This window comes from Hemitrygon akajei, chromosome 3 (assembly GCF_048418815.1).
Source record: "Hemitrygon akajei chromosome 3, sHemAka1.3, whole genome shotgun sequence".
In the NCBI taxonomy this organism is placed as follows: domain Eukaryota; kingdom Metazoa; phylum Chordata; class Chondrichthyes; order Myliobatiformes; family Dasyatidae; genus Hemitrygon; species Hemitrygon akajei.
In genome coordinates this window covers 100201066-100224272 of record NC_133126.1, presented here as the reverse complement: position 1 = coordinate 100224272, position 23207 = coordinate 100201066, and the positions used below count along the sequence as shown (strand labels likewise).

General features: G+C 38.4%; 1 protein-coding gene across 5 annotated transcripts in view; it reads right to left on the bottom strand.

The window, feature by feature from the left end:
• ubr1 (ubiquitin protein ligase E3 component n-recognin 1) overlaps positions 1 to 23207 on the bottom strand; it is a 299112-nt gene that overhangs the window by 179139 nt on the left and 96766 nt on the right. For all 5 annotated transcript variants that reach the window (XM_073040481.1, XM_073040482.1, XM_073040484.1 and 2 more), the window contains 9 exons: positions 22538 to 22676; positions 20753 to 20815; positions 19984 to 20107; positions 14612 to 14719; positions 12579 to 12667; positions 11344 to 11442; positions 10855 to 11009; positions 6566 to 6665; positions 2731 to 2859 (listed from right to left, as the gene is read on the bottom strand). In XM_073040481.1, the coding sequence (XP_072896582.1) occupies positions 2731 to 2859; positions 6566 to 6665; positions 10855 to 11009; positions 11344 to 11442; positions 12579 to 12667; positions 14612 to 14719; positions 19984 to 20107; positions 20753 to 20815; positions 22538 to 22676 (1006 nt within the window). The remainder of the gene's footprint in view (positions 1 to 2730; positions 2860 to 6565; positions 6666 to 10854; positions 11010 to 11343; positions 11443 to 12578; positions 12668 to 14611; positions 14720 to 19983; positions 20108 to 20752; positions 20816 to 22537; positions 22677 to 23207) is intronic.

Below are 23207 nucleotides of genomic sequence, written 5' to 3'. Positions count from 1 at the left end.
GGGGTCCCGGAACCAATCCCTCGCGGATAAGGAGAGCTGACTGTATATCGCCAAATAACATTCCTTCAGACCAAGGTGCACAACATAGCACATATAACTCACACACATAACACAAAGTAACATTACCACAAATAAATTAACAAATAGTAAAGTGCATAAATAATACAAATTAAAAAAATAAACTGTATAACGCTACTGGCACTGTATACCTGATGAGACCTGAGTGGTGGCAGGAGGTTCAGTAGTCTTACAATTTGGGATAGGAAGCAATTTCCCTTCTTAAAGTTCTTGCCCTAATGCTACAGCCCCTCCTGCCTGATGGTAGGGGGTCAAAGAGATTATTGGACAGATGGGAGGGATCATTGACAATACCAAGGGCCCTACGTACACAGTACTGCTGATAAATATCTCTGATGGGTGAAAGGGAGACTCTGATGATCCTCTCAGTAGCTCTTGCAATCCTCTGCAGGGACTTATGGTCAGATGCCTTGCAATTCCAGTACCTGACAATGATGCAGCTGGTCAGGAACTTTTGATGGTGCTCCTGTGAAAATTGCTTAAAATAGGGTGGGAGGGGAGCCTTACTCGCTTCAGTCTCCTCAGGCATTGGACAATGCTGTGCTTTTTTGACCAAAGAGCTGATGTTGAGGTACCAGGTGAGATCATCCGTTATGTGCACTCCCAGAAACTTGGTGCTGCTAGCTCTCTCCATGGAGGATCCAGGTATGTGCAATGAGGAGAGACCAGCCTCCTCAGTCCCAAAACAGACTCCTGTGGAAAACCACTAGTCACGGCTGCGAGTTGCCTCCTGCCAATCAGACACTCCATGCCAATCCATGCTAGAATCTTTCCTGTAATACCATGAGCTCATAACTTATTAAGGAGCCTCATGTGTGACACCTTGTCAAAGGCCATCTGAAAATCCAAGTACTAACACCAACCAGTTCTCCTTTGTTTATCTTGCTTGTTATTTCTTCAAAGAATTCCAACAGATTTGTCAGGCAAGATTTTCCCTTGCGGAAATCATGCTGACTACAACCTACTTTATCATGTGCCTGCAAATACCCTGAGACTTTATCCTTAATAATTGACTCCAACATCTTTCCAACCACTGAGGTCAGTCTAACTGGCCTATGGTTTCCTTTCTTCTGTCTATCTCCCTTTGTGAAGAGTGGAGTAACATTTGCAATTTTCCAGTCTTCCAGGATCTAGTGATTCTTCAAAGATCATTACTAATGCCTCCACTATCTCTTCACGGTTATTAGGGAGATCTGGGCTGGAATAATTTTAATGAGATAACTGATACCACTCATAAGAATAACGTTCCAATTCCTACTTGTCTAAAATTTTTAAGAGGCTATAAGCAACTTTGGAGCAATATGAAATTGTGTCAAGTATAACAAATACCTGTTTTCCTTCAAATTCTTTCAAGGCCCTTAAAATCTAATCTCCCTTTAACAATAATAGCAGAGGAGAGGAGTGTGCAAGGGATTTAAAAGATTTCTCATGGTAATAACCACACAAGTCTTACGATGGACATATGAATCCAAAATAAAACTACAATAGAAGTAACAAGAGCTGGAGGGACTCAGTGGTCAGGCAGCATCTGTGGAGGTACAATAGATGATGTTCTGGGTTGAGACCTTTCATCTAAAGTGGTTTACATTTCACGTAAAGTGAGAGGAAGGAATTTTAAAAGGGATTTCTGGAGATTTTTATTTAAATAGGTAGTGTTTTTGATAACTGAAGCATATTGCCAGAGGTGGTAAAATCACTATGTTTTAGATTATTTAGCATATACTTAAATAAGGCATAAAAGGATATGGTCTTAACACTGGCAAGTGGGAACAGTGCTGTTGAGCAAAAAAGTTTAGCATGGATGTGGTGCCGCTCTGCTGAAAACCTGCAAACATCATCTGATCTCCACACTAACCTTTAATTTTGTTCTCTGCTCCACCCTTTTCTTTCCAACTTCACACTCATCTCACTTCTCATTTCTCCTGGTTCTGTTTAAGGATCACCAAACGAAGGGCTAATTGTTTCTCTCTCTAGAGATGCTGCCTGACCTACAGAGCGTTTACAGCATTAAAAAAATTCATGCCCATATTCGTGGGAAATATTCCTGTGATCAACTAATTTCCCTCTACTGGTATAATTTCAAGATGATCGGTAAATCTAATATGGAAAATATCAGTTCAGAAGTACTTCTCCAACCACTGCATATCCTCTCGAAAATGTAAAAAAGAAAATCTGCAACAATGTATGTCAAATATATGGGGCAAAAGAAGAACACAGTCATATAAAATTGACTATCGATTAACATGACCCATTAGAACAGCACAGCTATCGAGTACAGTTTGTAAAGAGTTAAACAGTGAGATAATATTCTAAAGGCAGCCTTGCATACTGGGGCTAGATCTGTTTATGTACCTTGTACCTCCCTGATTAGATCAGTGCCTCATTATCACGGTATCTGAAAATCAGCCTCTGTTTAATCTAATCTCAGGAAGCATGTTGTCAATTAGCTTTACTGCAGCAGATGGAGCTTTGAATATTTATTGTGGAATATAGATAGTCAACCTAATTATATTCTATAATGGGTAGCTGACATTTTCTCAGAACTTAGCCAGTTCTGGATGGAGGAGGACAGCTTACATTTGTTTTTTCTTTCAACTACAGTGGCACAGTAAATGGGAAGCTTATGAACACAGACAGAATCACAGTACTTACATCAGATGCACACCACTCCTGAATCATGGACAGAATACATTTTAGAAGCATTTGGATATTGAATGCTTGTTCCCACTCTGGCTCTATCTCAAGGTGTTGCCCAATCTGGCGGCTCACTGGCTCCATGTTCTGCATAAAATTAACCATTTTACTTTTTGTTCCAAAACAAAATGAATTAATTCCTTCAAAAATGAAACCACCTTATTAATGCATACAAACAAAGCAAAGGTTACTGACAAAACAACAATCTTCTTTCTCAATCTTGAATCACATTGATTAAGATAAATATTAAAAAGTTACCAAAGTTGCTTTTATTATTCTTAGAACTGAGCATAAAGTGTGAATAATCATTTGAAGTTACAACTTTATCCCACTGTAAAGTATATCAGAGCAATAAGTAAAAGAACAATTAGTTCTGTCCTATTAAACAGTCAGGCATGTTCTCTGTAATCAAATGTGTGGCTGGGAAGGGCTTTTTGACTTGCTGCTCCAAGTGGAATATTCCATAAAACAAAGGGACAACATCATGCAATTAACCTTTACCGGAAATAAAGAAAGTAGTAATAGGTTTAAAAACATTTGATCAAAAACAAGTATGCTTCCCAGAAATAATGTCTAACAGGTGCAAGTGACTGATTGACTGGTTGAATGAAAGTTCTATTATGATCCGATACTGGCCAGAAGCAAATGGCTCTCTGATCTCTGGGGAGCGAGAAGGTAGTCTTCAAATGCTTGATGATTAGTCAAGAAATCCTACAGTGCGTAACCTCAGCAACAAATACAAAATGCTGGAGGAACTCAGCTAGCTAGGCAGCATTGAGTAAACTCGGTGCTTCGAGCTGAGACCCTTCATCAGGACTCCAATAACATCAAAGTTTATAGCTTTTTATGAACACTGTACTTCACCTCCATCAAATTTTATTTAATATTTGACAAAATAACATTACTCTCCTGAAATCCCTTACTCTCAATTTTCCTTACTAGTCATACAGTAGAAAAGCTGGTCATTCAGCCTATCACATCCACAATGACCAGTGGGCATCCATCTGTTATTGATCCCATCTGACAGCATCTCGCCCGTGACTACGCAACTTAAGTACTCATTTTAGACACTTAAATGCTGTCACTGACTCTGCTTCCACCTCTGCCTCTTGCTATACATTCCAGGCACATACCAGTCTTAATCCCTCTTAATCTCTCACCCCTTAACCCCCAAATCCATGTCTTCCAGTTTTATACACCTCTGATAAGAGTGAAAACATTCCTGCACTCTACACTATGATTAATTTTTATACCTCAATTATACCCCCTCTTCATCTCCTCAGCTCCAGGGAAAATCTCCCCTCCTAAATACAATACTCTATTCCAGCAAATGTCCTGGTGAATCTCCAATACGGATCATCTTTTTCCTATCGTGTGCTGACCAAAACTGCACAAAGTACTCTAGCCGAGGTCTGACAATGTTTTATAAAGTTGGAGCATAACCTCCCTGTCCTTGTGTTCAATGTATTGCTTCATGAAGGCAAGTATCCCATATACCTTTTTAACTACATTACCCACCACTTCTAAGGATTGACTTACACACTAACATCCCTCTGTTCTTCAGTATTCTCTAGGACCTACCATTATGGTAAATAACTTAGGATTGGTAGTACTTCCAAACTGCATTAGCTGATTTTTCTAGTTTAAACTCCACCTGCCATTTCTCAGCCCATTTCACCAACAGATTAATGTCACCTTGCAGCCTCTAACTATCCTCAACTTCTCCACAAGTCTTAGTGTCAGCTAAGAGCTAAGTGATCAAGCCTCCTACATCCACATCAAAATCATTCATGAATATAACGAACAGCAAGGACTCTACACCAATCCCTGAGGATGTCATAGACATCCAACAAAAACCTAAAACAAGAAAAAATCTGCAGATGCTGGAAAACAAAGTAATACACACAAAATGCTGACGAAACTCAGCAGACCAGGCAGCATCTATGTAAAAGTTATCAGTCGACATTTCGGGCCGAGATCCTTCATCAGGACTGGAAAAAAGAGATGAGAAGTTAGAGTAAGAAGGTAGGGGGAGGAGAGGAAGGAATACAAGTTATAAGTGATAGGTGAAACTAGGTGAGGCTAGGAGTGAAGTAGAGAACTGGGAAGTCAATTGGTAAAAGAGGTACAGAAACATAGAAATCTACAGCACATTACAGGCCCTTCGGCCTAAAATTTCCCTTCCACATAGCCCTTTATTTTTCTAAGCCATGGGGCTGGAGAAGGGGTAAATTGATAGAAGAGACAGAAAGCCAGGGAAGAAAGGGAAACTAGAAACTAGGGAAACCAGACTATCCAAATACATTGACAATCTTATCTGGCCCTGGAGATTTATGCACCCTTTAAGCCCATTATGGCATCAAGCACCTCCTCTTCATGCAGATACCACAGAATTTCACTTTCCCTTTCATCAACTTATCCAATTACAAATTCCATTTCCTTTGTGAAGATCAATGAAAAATATTAATTTTTCACCTCATTTATACTGCTGGCTCCACATAGAGCAACTTAACGGGCCCTACTCTTGCTCTGGTTATTATTTGTTCTTAATCTATTAAAATGCCTTCATATTTGCCTTACATCTGTACACTGGTGACCACTCTTTGCTTTCCTAACTTTATTAACCATTTGCCTATACTTTGTATTTTCTTAAGGGACTCCCATGTCTGTAGTTCTGCCCTTTGCTTCCATGTTCCTATTTATTCAACATGTGACATCCCTTGGCATCCAGGCTCGCTATACATTTTATGTAGTCACCATCTCAAAAATACCTCCCCCAACACTCCCTGCAACAAGATATGCTCCTTGTTGGTTTATCCATATACTGTGTCAAAAAAGCCCTCATAAAATTCCCTAAGCCATTTATGTTAAGTCTTAACTTTTTATGTAAGCCTTATATTAAGGTTAATAATTGAGAAAGTGAAATTCCCTAAAGCTATAACCCTACATTTGTTACCACTTTCTTCTGTTGATTGTTGGCAGATCAGTAATAAAGACCCAGCAAAGTGAGGAGATCCTTTTTAATCCTAATCTTGACCCATATGTTGCTACTTGAGGAGCCTTCTTGGATATTCTCCCTCAGCACTGAATAAATGCAGTTCCTAATAGTGCATTGCTACCACTTTCTTACAAACACCACACAGCCCCCACAACATCACATGAAAAGTCTGTACTTCAGAATACCTAACTGACAGTCCTGCCCATATTTCAACCATGTCTCAGTGATGGCAACAAATCTTTGATAATTAGAACTTCCAGTTCTTATACCTCATTATTTAAGACTTATCATATTAAAATAATATAAGTCAGGGTGACAGTACATCTATTCTGATTGCCTGCCAGCGCAAATTGAATCTTCCCACAGGAAGCTGATCTCATTCTGATTTAGGTGCAATACACCCCTCTCATAAAGGTCCCAATGAACCAACCAAAAAGCCAATTCCCTTTCATCATCACATTTTTTAAATGCATTTAAACCCCTACGAATGGAGTAATTGCAGTTATTTTCTGTTGACGATGGAAATCCAGAGACATTCTTGTTCTCTAATGGCAGAACACAGCTTACCCTGTTATCTCCTTTGGTACTTGTTTACTGATAGCCTGAAGTAAAATTAACCTGTTTACATTAATTAAAATTAGGAAAGCAATAGAAGCCAAAATTATATTATACACATTTCCAAGGGCTGTAGGGTGGAAGGAACTTTTGATCATGATATCTAAGAAAAATATTGAAATTAACTTCTTAAAACCGCTAACACTCATAACAGTGTATTTGATTTGTAGTTTTACACACCTGCATTGATTTTAACAGCGTCAAAAAGGTTCTAAAACCATCTAGGAAATGTTCTCTCTGCCGGTCTGTCCAAAGAGGTGGTTTACTGATTAACACATATCTGCAAAAAAGAAACAGACACTGGAAGAGAAATTACAGTGCTCTTTTCTATCATATTACAAACTATTTGTCCACATCTTCCCACTGTATTTTATACAATTCCTACTTTTTTCACCCTTGGGGTTATCTACTTTAATTTTTTCCTCAGCATTGCTGTTAAGATGAATATTTATCACCACCCCTAATTGGCCAGAAGAGGTGGTGATCTACCTTTCTGAACTGCTGTAATCCTTCTGGTGAAGACAATCCTCAGATTTAAAGCCCATTAATGTGAAGGCAGTGACGTACAGTTGCAAGAAAAAGTTTGTGAACCCTTTGCAATTACCCGGTTTTCTACATTAATTACTCATAAAATGTGGTCTGATCTTCACTCAAGTCACGATAAAGGAAAAACACTATCTACCTAAACTAATAACACACAAACAATTGTACTTTTCATGTCCTTATTTTACACAATGTTTAATTATTCACAGTGCAGGCTGATGCATTTAATAACAGGTAGAACCTTTTTTAGCAGCAATAACCTTCAAGTGTTTCATGCAGCTGCTGATCAGACTTGCACAATGGCAAGGAGGAACGTTAGACTATTCCTCCATTCAAAACTGTTTCAGTTCATTAATATTTCTGGGATACCATGCATGAACAGCCCACTTCAGGTCATGTCACAGCAGCTCAATCATGATAAGGTCTGCACTCTGACCTGACCATTCCAAAACATGATTTATCTTCTTTTTAAACCTTTCTGTTGTTGATTTACTCTTCTATTTCAGGTCACCATCACGTTGCATCATCCAACTTCTATTAAGTTTCAGGTGACAGACCGCTACCCTGACATTCCAATGTAAAATGTCTTGATACAATTTTGAATTCATTATTCTCTCAACAACTGCAAGCTGTCCAGGCTCCGAGGCAGCAAAGCAGCCCCAAACCTTGATGCTCCTTTCACCATGTTTCACAGTTGGGATGAGGTTTTGATGATGGTGTGCAGTGCCCTTTTTCCTCTAAACATAGCAGTGTGCATTTCTGCCAAAAAGTTCAACTTTTGTCTCATCTATCCACAGAACATTGCCCCAGAAGTAATGTGAAACATCCAGGTGGTATTATGCAAACTTGAGACAGGCAGCAATGTATATTTTTGGACAGCAGAGCTTTCCTCCGTGGAGTCCATCCATGAACACCATTGTTCAGTATTTTTCTTACAGTGAACACATGAACAGAGACTTCCGCAAGTTCTGGAGATCTCTGCAGGTCTTTTGCTGTTACCTTTGGGTTCTCTTTCACCTCCTTCAGCATTGCACATTGAGCTCTTGGTGTAATCTTTGCAGGATGTTAACTCCTAAGTGAGAGTAGCAACAGTACTGAATTTCCTCTATTAGTAGACAATTTCTCTTGGTGTGGACTGATAAACACTCAGGTCTTTTATAAATTCACCTGCAGCCTTTTCCAGCTTCATGTATCTCTACAATTCTTCTAAGGTCACCTGATAGTTGTTTTGATCGTGGCATAGTGCACATAAACAGATCTTTCTTGAGAAAAACAGTCCCTGTCAGTAACCTGACTTTGTGGGGACCTCTACAACCCACACCTCCAATCTCATCTCATTGACTGGATCTCCTGACTCCATATAGCTTTTATAGAAGGCATTACCCCAGAGGTTCATATACTTTTTTTGAACCTGGACTGTGATTGTTTAAATTGTGAACTCAGTATTGACAAGAAGTAGTAAAATTGTTTGTGTGTTATTAGTTTAAACAGATTGTGCTTGTCTATCATTGTGAGTTAGATGAAGATCAGGCCACATTTTATGAGTTATTAATGCAGAAAACCAAGCAATTGCAAAGGGCTCGCAAACTTTTTTTGTGCAACTGTACATTTTGAAGTATTGTCAAGTAGTTGTGATTCCCTATGCCCGCTGCCCTTAATTGTTTTGGTGATAGTAGTCACAGGTTACAATTTGGAAAGTGCTTTCAGAGAAGCTAGGCAAATAACTTCTACACATTTTGTAAATGGTACACAGTACAGTGCTTGTGTGATGGTGGATAGAAGAAATGTTTAGAGTTGATGACAGGTACCAATCAAGTGGTGTTAGGTTTAGAGTGCTGTTGGAATTGCACTCATCCAGGCAAGTGTGGAGTATTCTATTACAGTCCTAAGACACTTTGGAAATTATGAATAAGCATTGGGTGTCAATGAACTGGGCATTGTAGGTGAATTGTCTTTCTACCTTGAAAACTCCTTTTGAAACCCAAAGGGATAGATGGAAAATGCCCACAGCTAAGTACAGGACTGTGGAGGTCTTGGTTATCTGAGTTCACCAATGACATTCACATGCCAATGTGATCATCAGTACCTAGTTTGGGTTCAGCCAGGACCAACTGGCTTGACTTCAATCACAATTTTGGTCAGCAGCTGAGCTGAGAGCACCAAGACGCCAGTCGACAGTGTGGAATCAAGGAGTTATCCAGAACAAAGTAACCAACTCCATTGATATGCCATCTACAAGTTTAAATATTTATTTCCAAACATATGACCTTTATTCTCAACAACCAAGACAGGAAGTGCATGGGAACACCTCTGAAGTTGCATACCACAGTGACTTGGTCCTTCATCGCCCAGGACCTAAATCCTGGAAGTGCCTCTCTAACATCCCCTCTCCATTAAAGTATTGTGACCACAACGAGGTCCATCATCAAAGACAATTAGGAAAGGGCAATAAAAACAACCCTTGTCAGTGACATCAATATTCTCAATCACGTTATCAGTGTAAACTGCAATTCACCACAAACAAGAGATTCATTCTGCTACTAGACTCCTGTGTGAATGGAATAAGTACACATTGGTCAATAATAACACAGACTGGTCAGCTTAAAAATGTTGTTTTCTGTAGAGTGGCTCCAAACTGTGAGCTAGTTCAGATTATCCCTGTTCCCCCACACCCCCCTTGAGTTTGCAATTTGGGGCATCACAATAGCATAGCAGTTAGCGTAATGCTATTATGGAGCCAACAATCCAGATTCAATTCAATCACTGTCTGTAAGGAGCTTGTACGTTCTCCCTATGACTGCCTTGGTTTCCTCTGGATGCTCAGCTTTCCTTCCACATTAGCCACATGGCCACAATTGGAAGGCACAGACTCCTTTGGCCAAAAGAGTATGTGTTGCATCTCTAAATTTAAAAAAATAAATAAATCCTATGTTGCATTTAATTATCTCTGACACAAAGTGACCAAAGTGGAAAAGTACTTCAAACAAAGTCGGTCACTTCTGAAGAGCAATGAACAAAGTAAGATTTCACTGGCAAATCAGAGCAAATGTATTATATTGTGTGGCAAAGACCAATAAACTACAAAGGCATAAATCAACATGAAAAAAAATTCTCCTGAATTAATTATTTCTAAAATGTCATTCTTCCTCAAAAAGCATTTCATACCAAACCACTTCATAACTTTAAAAGACAATTTTTATAATTAATTTTTTGAAGTCCCTTAACATTTCGAGGTAATGGAGGTTCATCACAGACTACTCTCACTGGAGCAATAAAGGAACAGAATAATAAAGGAACTGCTGGGGGAGCTCAGAAGGTCAGTCAACAATTGTTGAGGGAAACAGACAGTTGATGTTTTGGGTTGAGACCCTTCATTACATACAAGTTTGAGGTGGAAGGGAAGAGTAAAGCAACTAACAATTCGGGAATGATGGAAGTGATGGAAAGGTTTGCAAATGGCCACTCAGTGAAGTACCACAGACAAATCAAGGGAGTCATAAAAATGACCTACATGCACATCTATATTTCTGCAGTACCTTTCCTTAAGTACAAGAATCACAAGGTTTTTGTCAGCAATTAAGTATTTTTTTTAAGTATAGTTGTTATAGCTGTAGTTGTTACATCACAAATGTATCTGTCAATTTGTACCAGATCACCTATTTGATGTTAAAGGAAAAAAAAGTGGGCTGATTCAAGAGTTCATGGATTCATACTTTTTTTCCTTTGCTTATACAAAAGCAGCCTGCACACAAGATTAATTTATTTGCTTCATGCTTTGTTGATTTTATCACTCCACATTATGCAGTTCAAGTCCTTCGAAATAAAAACTCGGGAAGTTAAACAATCCAATCAAACTGAGAAGTGCGGTTGAGCAACTGTGCCATTGCACCAGAACTCCAAATAGTTGGGTTTGAGGATGCACTTACTTAAGATCATAAAAGACCATTTGTTTCCTGAGTGATTTTTCCTGGTAGTTACTCTGAAAATGAAGCTTGCCATTATCCATGTGCTCAGAAAACAGCTCAATTATGGTCTCGATGATGATTCTTAGTGCACCATGTTCTTCAATCAAATAACGAGCCTAACAAAAAGTAAAAGTTCACTGTAATATTCAATCAAGATTGATGATTATAGAGAAATTAAATTAGAACCATTTCACTTTTTGCTACAATTTTTCCAATGAGGCTGAGGAACAGATAAACTGGTGAGAAAAAAGAACAAAGATCATAGCATCTCTGAGAAACAAAGATTCTCTCAAAGCTGGTGCCAGATCATTGATTAACAAACTGCTCTTCATTACCAATGTAATTTATCTAATGTCAATCATTAACCCCCAATGGTCTTTGGAGAACGCAAGTTCTAACCTGCAGCACCTTAGGTTCACAGAACGTGCACACAGTACTTGTCCTACTTACCAGTGTTGGAACAGTAAATATTTGCACAGACTGCGCAGTCACAGATATGTTTCGATCATGATCATCCTCCACAAAATTAAGCTGCAATTGCTTGTAATGCTGTTGGGAACAAACAGATAATCTTTAAATCACAAAGCACATTGAGAAAAACTTGCTGGCCCAGCCACCAAGGTGAAAAATTTGTAGAATGTATTGCACAGGAACAGGTTACTTGGCTCAAAATATTCATACTGATGTTGACACTCCATATAAGGTTTCTCTCCCCAGTTACTTTATCTTACCTACAGAAACAAGGAATATGCTATTTAGCCCCGAGAGTATAAATTTGCCAATGCTAACCTTTATTCTTTGATACAAGCTCTCTGTAACCTTGATTACAGCATGGACCAAAAGCAATTTTTGGTCCATGCTGCAATCAAGTTTATAGTACAAGAGAAAAGGAATGGTGGATGAAGGATCAGGGACAAATTCCCCTTCTTCAAGAGCATATTAATGTTTTGTAAAACTTACCTAGGTTTTAAATACACCTACGACTTAGCTCCACAGCCCTCCATGACAGTGAATCTACAGATTTCAACCCAACCCCCCACCCACTTTTACCTAAAGAAATGTGTCCTCTTACCAGTTTTGAAGGGACTGGTAATTATGAGTCCTTAATTATGAGGACTGTACTCTTAGATCCTAAACTTTCCTACAAATGGAAACGCCCTTTCTATGTCCTTATCCCGACCGGTTCTTCCTCATGCACTAAGCTTCATGGTAAATGCATCTGTTGTAGTCACCTCAACTCTTTCATGGAGTTTCAGGTTCTACATTCCAACCACAAACTTAGTAAAGAAATTCCTTTGGAATACTTATTGTATTTATTAATGATCATGCTATACTTGCTATCTTTGGTTCTGGGTTTCCTCTCCAGTAGCAATATCACATTAACATCTATATTATCAAATACCACTGTGTTTACCAAAAATCTGGCATCTTTGTCTAAGATGTCTAACTATTTGACTAAGCCAGGGAATGTTATTTTGTTGTTCTTATGCTTTGCTATTACAACCAAAATATTATGATTTGACCCTCTCTACTTGTTCTCTGTTCTGAACACAGGGCAAACATGATAGGAACCCACATCCAAATCTCATCAACTGTGAAGTACAGCAGGGATGTCTGACAAACAATAAGACAAATGGTCTCCTGTGATGTAAATTTCCTTTAATTCATTGAACGATAACACTTACTGTGATAAATTCAACAGCAAAGAGTCGCTTGTATTCCGTTTCCATCAGCAAAATGCACACTATTAATTCATGGAAGATTTTGCGAGCTCCTGCATTCAAAAAATTGCAGATTCACATCCTATTTTTATTTTTCTGCTTTTGCAAATGTTATTTTTGTTCTCAACAATTAAAAAATTACAGCTCAATGAAATTAATTTACTTCTGCAGTCATGGGCAGAGAGCTCATTTTCTGATTGCCAAATGCATCCAAACACTCAAAACGTTTTCCATTCAGAGCATTTCAGAATACTAAAGGTCCCTCCAGCCTTTTAAGCCGCGCTGCCCAGAACCCACCTATTTAACCCTGGCCTATCACAGGACAATTTACAATGACTAATTAATCTACTAACTTGCATGTGTTTGGATTGTGGGAGGAAACCCATGTGCACATGGGAAAGAACATACAAACTAGCTAACAGAGTGTTAGTGCATATTCTAGAATTAAGATATATAGCAAATATTAACCTCAGCAACTAACTTCAATAGCCAATCATTAGACCTGAATGGAGACTGTAGATTAAATTTTAAATGTACAATAGTTTCCTGGAGCTGTGAACACTAGTTAATTGAAAACCAGTCAATGCTGATTAATATTCATTTTGGGTGTCTGGAGCATGGATATGAAGGAAGAGATGTGAAAATTATATGTAATTCAAAGAAAGCATTGTAGCTACAGTACACTAAAACTACAGAATTGTCTTTTTTATATGCTAAAGATCAATGTCATGTAAAATTGGGTCAAACGGGCCTCTTCCTCCAAGAGTCACTTTTTTGAATAAAGCACTTCTGTATTCATTAGCTTCAGTGTCTCTCTGGTGGCTATGTTCATGTTACAACACAAGATGACATCAAAATTGAACTCTGACCATCCTGAGCAGTAATAATATCGCACTACTAACCACTGCATTATGATGGTGCCCCATAATAAGGAAATAGCATAGCTAGAGTTGTAAATTTTCTAGGTTTCTGTTCATGCAAACAGAAGGGAGAACTATTACAGCACCAACAAAAAACAGATAGCATTTAACAGATCAGTAAATGGGTTAACCAACAATTCTACTATGAAGGTTTCCACGAAGTACCATCAAGATTTGGTGGTGAATGAAATAATGAAATGAATCTGTTTCAATAGATGCTGATTCAACTGCCCTCTTCAGTAAATCAGCTGTCAATCAAGTGAAAAAAACACACAGAAATCAAAAAGCTGAAGATGCAGTACATCTGAAAAAATAGGGAAAGCTGGAAACACTTAGCATGCAAGGCAATAAATTGGTAAATTGTTTTTCTTTGTCACATATACTTTGCCTGACATGCCATCCATACTTATCTTTTGTTTCATACAGAGAGCAAATCTGCATGGAGTACTGCAGGTACATTCTCAAAAATACCCTCTAAAGTGCTATCCTTAAGTGAGAACTCAATCAGAAGTGCTCAATTAAGTGGAGAAAAGTTAAGAATGGAACTTACTGTCAGATACAATCCTGCATTAAGATGGCATATTCATTTTCAGATTATTGAGCATCAGAAAAACCAAAGCGCACCATAGTAGTGAAGCAGTTAGCGCCACGCTATTAAAGCTCAGGATATTCCAGAGATCAGAGATCAATTCCAGCACTATTCTATAAGGAGTCTCTGTACATCCTCCCCATGGAATGTGTGGATTTTCAATGGGTGCTCCAGTTTCTTCCCACAGTCCAATGATATACTGGGTAAGTTAGTCGGTCATTGTAAATTGTCCCATGATTAGGTTGTGGTTAATCGAGGTTATGAGGTTGCTGGGAAGGCATGGCTCAAATGGTAGAAATGGCCTACTCCACTCTACATCACAAAATAAAATCATGTCAAATCCAGTCTTCTGAATGAGAAAGAAAAATTCTTTTAAGAACACAGGAAACAGTATGGTATAAACATATTTGTGGATCTCTTGTGCCTAATCAATTAGAATTTGATGTTTAAGACTCAATTAGAAAATACCAAAATATTGACTAACTCACCTTTCCACAATTTGGTGTCAGCTAACATCAATTTGCTGACCAGGCAAGGCTGATTCGAGTCTGGAGGATGGTGAAGTACAACTTCACAGAAAATTTGACGCAATCCAGCTATACAAAAGAAGAACAAACTTTTTGTATCTACTCAAACAGACTCCCAAAAGGCTTTCTATTTACAGACTATGGACCAATGGAATAATTGCACTTGCCAAGATGAACGCTGTTGCAACAACATTCATGGTTTGATCCCATAAAGCATATTGCTTGATTGACATACCTTTAAAAATTCACTACTACCTCATCCTTGATGTTGTGTATACCATCTAAAAGGTCCAGCTCAACAGTTTACGATGACTTTTTCTGTAACACTTTACAACCTATTACCCGCTTCTGCATGCAGAGGGACAAAAGCACCTAGCAGAATCGATACCACTGTCTGCAAGTTACCCCCTAGATCTCACACAACCATGATATGCAAAGACTCCAAAGTTCCTTCATTGCTGCTGGGTTGAAAGAGTGGAACTTCCTATAGTGGCAATAAAAGCTGGCCCTGCTGGTGACACCCACAACTTATGAGCACGTTATAAAAATTTTTAAATGATGCAAATTTATCCTAACAAGGCAGTCAAGCTTATTAAATTTACGCATTTCTGCATTTCCATGTAGCCTTGAGCAATGGAGAAAAGTGCTATTTGCATTAAGTCAACAGCTCATCCAGTTAATAAGGACTGGAGATATACATATCCAAGCAGGTGAAGACAGTAAACTCCAGGAAGTTAACCTGCATGAACAATTAACTACAATAAAAAGGAAAGTATTGTGAAGGAGGTGATACTTGAATTGATGCTGCTTTAAAATACATACAGACCTTGTCTCTCTAACTTGATCAAGTTAATTTAGAAAAGAAAGATTAAATAGATTAGTGGATAATATATACTCCAATAAAGTTTCATACAGCCAGATAAAAGATTTTGGACTAGGTGCAACTTTGAGTACATAAACTTATCACAAAGTTTCAGACTGAAGCTATTTATTAACAGAAATAGGCAGACATTTCTAAAGATATTCATGTCAGTCTGGCAGTGCATTGTGTTGGGCCTAAACTATTCACCAGTGATGGTCTAAGAGAGTATTAATAGAAATACAAGTTCCCTCTCTCACACACACGTCATTATAAAGGTCATGGAATCTTGCAAGTGTTTGAGGACAACAGACACAACACACACAAAATGCTGGAGGAACTCATCAAGTCAGGCAGCATCTATAGAAAAGAGTACAGTCGACGTATCAGGCCGAGACCCTTCATCCTGATACATCAAAATACCCTTGAGCATGTTCCACCATTGAATAAAATGGTAAGTGATCTGACTTTGACTTCAGCCCCACATCTATGGTAAAAATCTCCAAAGACTCACAGATCCTCTGAGAGGAGGAAATCCTCCTCATCCTCTTTTCCTAAATGGGTGATCTCTTATTCTGAAGCTTCGTCCTAGTCCCAGATTCCCTCTTGAATGGAGAAAACATCCTCTTCATTTCAACTAAGTCCTTTAGGATAAGAGGTGTCAATAAGAGGTGTCTGATTCCTCTCAAACCTGATGAACAAAAGCCCAACCTGCTCAATTACCGTAGATTCCGGATTATAAGCCGCTACTTTTTTCCCACATTTTGAACAGCTTTGAACTCTGCGGCCTTTAATCCAGAGCGGCTAATACATGGTTTTTTTTCATGCCGCCTCGTAAACATTTTGCCTCGTAACAGTAGACCAATAAAATTGATGAGTAGTTCACAGAGGTCCAATGAAATTGTACGATAAATCAAGCGCACTTTCACAATTAAATTATTGTAAATCAGTCATTTGTACTCACCCTCATCAACATGGAAAACACTCGAAGAAAAGCATTGTGCTGCCTTTATGGCAGTTACTTAGTTTATAATATTTTCGCTTAGTAATTCATTTGTTAGTTAAAGTTAGAAGTGTTTTAACTATATTTGTTTTCTGTACTACATCCCGGGATGCTATGACGTCACACCCGGTTTCGCCGCGTCTTGTGGGATACCGGTTTGCGATATACGGGAAGGTGGGGGCATTACGTGAGCACATCAGACCCGAGCGCATCGGACCCGAGCGCATCAGACCCGATTAGACCCGATCGCGTTACGCGAGCTCATCAGACCCGAGCGAAAACGCTGCTTTTAAGTTAAAGGCGATCAATAACTTTTCCTGGTAGGCTGCAGTATATATATTTTTACCAGTCGCTAGGAGATATTGGAATGTTGTTCGTGCTGTTCAGTAAAAAAGTATATGCAACGTAATTTGTGTTACCGATACGTACGTATATTTAAAAGTAGCCGTATTACAGGCACGGTTCGAAAAAAAGCATTTGCAATATATATTTGTTTGTTACCATATGGATTTAATTAAAAGTTAAAAAATCCTCACGTGTAATATCTTTCTGTGTAAATATCTCATATTACAATGTGGGACACCTGCGGCCGAAAATCCGGTGCGGCCTAAAATCCGGTGCAGCCTTTACAATTAAAAAATTGATTTTATTTCTAAAATTAGAGCCAGCGGCTTTTAATCAGGTGCGCTCTGTAGTCCGGAATCTACGGTAAATATCCATTACAAACAAGCCCATTCTCCCACATCTAATTTGACAATCCCATCCTTCTCCTGTAATGATTCCACTGTGGTCATTCAGTTCTTCTGCCTATCTACTCCAAATATTAGACTTTCCCGTAGGTACCTCTAAAATACCTTCCTTCATGAACATAAACAACAGAATCTGCAGATGCTGGAAATCCAAGCAACACATGGTCATACCATGTTGGTATGTTGATATCAACTGTACTTTTTTTCATAGATGCTGCTTGGCCTGCTGAGTTCCTTCATGAACTTTGGTTTCCCTTCTACCACAGTTGACAGGAAACTCGATCATATCTCATCTATTTCCACACTTCTATTTCAGATTGCACTTATACTTGCACAACTTCCAGATGTACCTTTACTATGCTCTGCTGGTCTGTGATATCACTTACTGTCTCTCCAGTTCCCCACACTATCATAGACCTACCCTTTTATTCTTCCCACATTCCCAACCCACCTCTCAGCCCATTTTGCTCTACTTAAAAAGTGCTTCTAATTTTTCCCAGTTCTGATTAAAGACTATCATATGTTAACTGTTTCTCCCTCTACAAATGCTGCCTGTTCAGTATTTCCAATATTTTCTGTACTTGTTCTAAACTGACCTTTCTTTACAATGGTTCAACATTATTCAAGAGATACACTTGGAATTTTCCATTCCAGTTTGAGCTTTCCAGAATTAAGGAACTTTGTAAAATCACAAGTGCACCTATCATTGTGGCAGCCACTTCTGAGGTTAACAGTCTGTAGTCCCTTTCTTAAGTAACTTTCTTAATAACAATTTGTCTATTTTTGTGATTGCTGTTCTTATTCCTCCCTTTTGCCCTGATTTTATTCAGGAAGAAGAGTCTTCCACCATGAAGACAGATACATAGGATTTGTTTAAAATCTCCATTTCCTTATTTCCCACCATTATCTATTCAGTCTTGCTCTCAAAGCATCCAATATTTATCAGAGCTACCATTTGTTATCTACTCTTGCAGGCAGTTTTTTTTTCTTCTAAATGTAACAAAACACATTGATGAAGGTACAGCTGTGGATGTAGTAAGGCATTTGATAAGGTTCCCCATGTGGGCCTCAGAAAGTAATGACACATGGGATCCACGGAGACCTTGCTTTGTAGATTCAGAATTGGCTTGACCACAGAAGGCAAAGATTGGTTGTGGATGATTCGTATTCTGCATGGAGGTCGGTGACCAGTGGTGTTCTGCAGGGATCTATTCTGAGATCCCTCCTCTTTGTGATTTTTATAAATGACTTGGATGAGGAAGTAGAAGGATGGGCTGTAAGTTTGTTGACAATACAAAAGTTGGGAGTGTTATGGATAGACTGGAGGATTGTCAAATGTTACAGCGTGACATTGATAAAATGCAGAACTGGGCTGAGAAGTGGCAGATGGAGTTCAACACAGATAAGCGTGAAGTGGCTCATTTTGGTAGGTCAAATTTGAAGACAGAATATAATATTGATGGTAAGACTCTTGGGAGTGTGAAAGATCAGCAAGATTTTGGGGTCCGTGTATATAGGACACTCAAAGCTGCTGTGCAGGTTGACAGTGTTGTTAAGAAGGTGTCTGGTGTGTTGGCTTTCAGCAGCCGTGAGGTAATGTTACAGCTATATAAGACCTTAGTTACTGGAGTACTGTGTTCAGTTTTGATCACTTCATTACAGGAAGGATGTGGATGCTATAGAGAGCGCAGAGGAATTTTACAAGGCTGTTGCCTGGATTGGAGAGCATGCCTTATGAGAATAGGTTGAACTTGGCCTTCTCTTCTTGGAGTGATGAAGGATGAGAGATGATCTGATAGAGGTGTTTAAGATGATGAGAGGCATTGATCATATAAGTAGTCAAAGGCTTTTTTCCAGGGCTGAAATGGCTAACACAAGGGAGCATAGTTTTAAGGTGCTTGGAAGTAGGTACAGGGGGGATGTCAGAGGTAAGTTTTTCCACACAGAGAGTGGTGGGTTGTGTGGAATGCACTGCCAGTGAAGGTGGTAGAGGCAGATTAAATAAAGTATTTTAAGAGATTCTTAGATAGATACATGGAGCTTAGAAAAATAAAGAATTATGCGGTAGGAAAATTCTAGCATTGTGGGACTGTAACGTGCTGTAGATTTTCTATGTTCTATGTTCCAGGTTATTCTGATAATCTACTTTAACTCTCTACTTTCTGCAAGACCAAGGGTTCTCAATCTTTTTTATGTCATGGACCCCTAACATTAACTGAGGGGTCCGTGGACCCCAGGTTAGGAACTCCTTTGTTAGGTATTCTTTATTGGTTTTTAAGCATTCCCATTTTTCTGTAAGATCATTAATTAATTAACCAACCCTGTTTAATTGCAGATGAACTAATTTAAAGTATTCTGTTGTCTGGTTGATTGAACAGCATATTCTAAAAAAAATCTACACTGAATATACAAACAAGAGAAAACCTGCAGAAGCTGGAAATCCGAGCAACACACACAAAATGCTGGAGGAACTCAGCAGGCCCGGCAGCATCTTTGGAAAAATATACTGTTGACGTTTCAGGCCAAAACCCTTCAACAGGACTCATCAACTGTTCTTTTTTGTATAGATGCTGTTTGGCCTGCTGAGTTTTTTCAGCATTGTGTGTTACACTGAAGACATATATGCCAACTTGATGTAATCTATGTAAATATTAAAATTACCCATAATTATTGCAACACCTTTCTTTAAAAAAAGAAGATTCAGCTGAAGTTTTGTACTTGCCCGAATGACCAATAAGGTGGTTGAGCCAGGAGAGAAGACGTAAAGCAAATGCCTGATGGGATACAACACTTGAGTGAAGAATCTCAACATGAAGAGGTGACTGGAAGACACTGTTTGAAATATTCTGGAAGAAAATTTAGCAATAAACATTGTAATACTTTCTTCAGATTGCCCAAAAACATTTTAAAGAATTTATTAGTTGTATCAGTGCTATTGTTACAATGGCAGTAACTACTCAGCAATTCATTCATATATCAAATGTCACCAATCTGAAGTATCAACCTACCTCTTCCTTCAACTGCTGCTTGATCTGAGTACAGACAACATTTTCTCCATAAGATTATGAATCAGCCTATTTGGTTTACATGAGCTTTTTTCATTTTCTCACCTCTTTTCATTTAGCAAATTATGTTTAACTTTACACCCATATGCATCCCTCCAGCTTCTCCTTAAATGTGTCTCCCTGCCTCATTTATTCCTTGTGATAATTCATTCCATACGTCATAGCATCTTGCAGAATTCTTCCTGGGATTCATTAGTGACCACTTCATGTCTTTTTCTCTTCACAGAAAACCAAAGGGCAACTGGGTATTTGTCAAAGGAGCTGATCAGTCAAAAAATATTATGATAATTTTGTTTCATGGCATACATCACGGATTTCTTTTAAATCATTGCCATGTTGCAAAATAGGGTTGTTTCTACAGCTGTTGAACAGTTATCTTCAACAATGTGTGTTGGATGCATAGTGCAAAAAAATGGTATTACTTACAAAAATTTCAAGCTTTGTTTCTTGACACGAAAGCAATGTTCCATGTTTTACAGCTCTACGACCCTAAAGAAGAAAGGCAAAACTGCCAAATTTAAAAGATCTATATTGCAATGAAACAAAAAAAATAAATACACATGACTCAATATAGAAACAAACTTGCAGTACACAATTATTTGCTAGTTTACTAATGATACAAACAGCTCATTCCAAATTAAGTTATACTTGATTGATCAGATCTCTCTCAAGGTAATACAGTCGACCCTTCTTATCCGCAGGGGATTGGTTCCGAGACCCCCCGCAGATACCAAAAATCGCGGATGCTCAAGTCCCTTATTTAACTTGGCTAGTGCTGTGGTCTTTAGGACCCAGCAGTACCCCGGACTTTATTTAACATGCTCAGCACAGTGGACATTAGGACCTGGCGGTGCAGCTCTGAATCTGCAGTGTTTCTGTTCACGAAAATAATCACGATCACAATTGAAAATAAGGTGGAAGTAATAAAGTGATCAGAAAGAGGTAAAACACCATCAGTCATTGGAAAAGCATTAGCCTACAGTCGGTCAGTGATTGGAACAATTTTAATGGAGCATGTGAAAGGCCCTGCCCCGATAAAAGCTACAATTACTACTAAGCAACGCAGTGGTTTAATTATTGAAATATGTTTCTTAAGTGTTTTATATGCATAGAAAGGTAAAATATGTACTATATACTAAGAAAAACGTTTGACTAACTGACGCTAAATACCGGATGTACCTGTTCCGACTTCAAATCCGACTTACAGACGGACTCAGAATGGAACTCGTTCATAACCCGGGGACTGCCTGTACCTTTAAGTCATTTCTAGATTACTTATAATACCTAATACAATGTAAATACTATGTAAATAGTTGTTATACTGCATGGTTTAGGGATAAATAACAATAAAAAAGTCTGTAAATGCTCAAATAACGAGTGCTGGAGAGTGAACTTCCAGGTTTTCCCAATCTGCGGTTGGTTGAATCCGTGCTTGCGGACTGCACCTCTTAAGCTGCTGGCTAATGTTTGGGCTTATGTGCATTATTTTACACAAGCATGCAGAAATCTGCTATCATGGTAGATACTTAATATTTCGAGTAAAGGAGACTTGAAAAGTATAACAAAAATTACATGCAGACAAGGAAGGCAAGTGTGTATAAAGTGTGTCACAAGGGTCAGATCAGAAGTCTTCATCCAGAGATAAAAACAGAAATGCTGGAAAACCTAAGCACATCAGATTGCATTTCTGAAAAGGGAAACTAATATTTCAGTCCAAAGACTCCTCATCAGACTTCCTCAGTTATATTATTGGACCCAATAAACTATTTCTCTTTCCTCAGATGCTGCCTGACCTGAGATTTTCAGGTATTTCCTATCTTACATATTTCCAGCAGTTTTTAAAAGAATTTTCCTATTCAAGATACAAGCTTTTTTGCTTTTCTGCACAAGAAAAGAATGCAAAGAATATAACCTAGTCTTGTGCTTGTATTTTTTTGGTATTGACACCCCAACTAAATCTCTAAACTGTGAGAATTCTGCAGTCTTTTAAATCTAGTCAATAGTACATTTTTGACCCCACATTGACGGCCAAGTCTTCAGTTTTAAAGCCTATGCAGTAGAATTATCATTCTAAGCTTCAATGTGCACTCTCTTTCCCAACCTTTGCTAACTTTAAGCTTTTTTGGTATGAATATTTTTTTCATGTTAATATAGAGAAAGTTCTATACAAATTCATGCTTACAAGAGCCCACAACAACGAACAGCACTTACCTCTCTATCTATCAAGGTTGTGTAATTCTGTGCTTCTTTTTGTGAACAGTCTAATGCCCGCTGGAGCAAGTAAATTACGTGGTCAAATGAAGGCTGCTTATCATTAAACAGCAAACAGAAATAGGAGTCCGACTTCTCCCTTTGGGGGATAAAAGCATAAGGGTAAAACTTTGCATCAATACATTTTATTCAGATTATCATCAATTATCACTACCAGACAAAATTGGCAAGCACAATACAAGATGTTAACTGACTTCTCTGCCCAAAACTATGGAATCCTCCACCACTGACAGCACATTCAAATTCCCAGACTCATCAGTTAGATTAGCACTAATCAGAGAATCAGATGTCACCCACTGCATTTTTTAATTAATAAACAATAAATACTTCTGTGGTTCTGAGATCTTAATACTTGCATTTGAAAGAAAAACAACTGAACCCTACAGTTTTTATGAACTTATTTATAGAATGGAAGATGGGGGCAGCATGGTAGTGTAGGGGTTAACACAATACTATTACACAGCCAGGCCTAGGGATTTAGTAAAGTAAAGATTACTAAATCACTAGTAAAGATTTAGTAAATTTGTAAAGAGATCGTAGCTGGGAACATTTTGCATCTAGTGATCATAATGCCATCAATTTCAAAATAAGGAAAAAGGTAAGTCTGGTC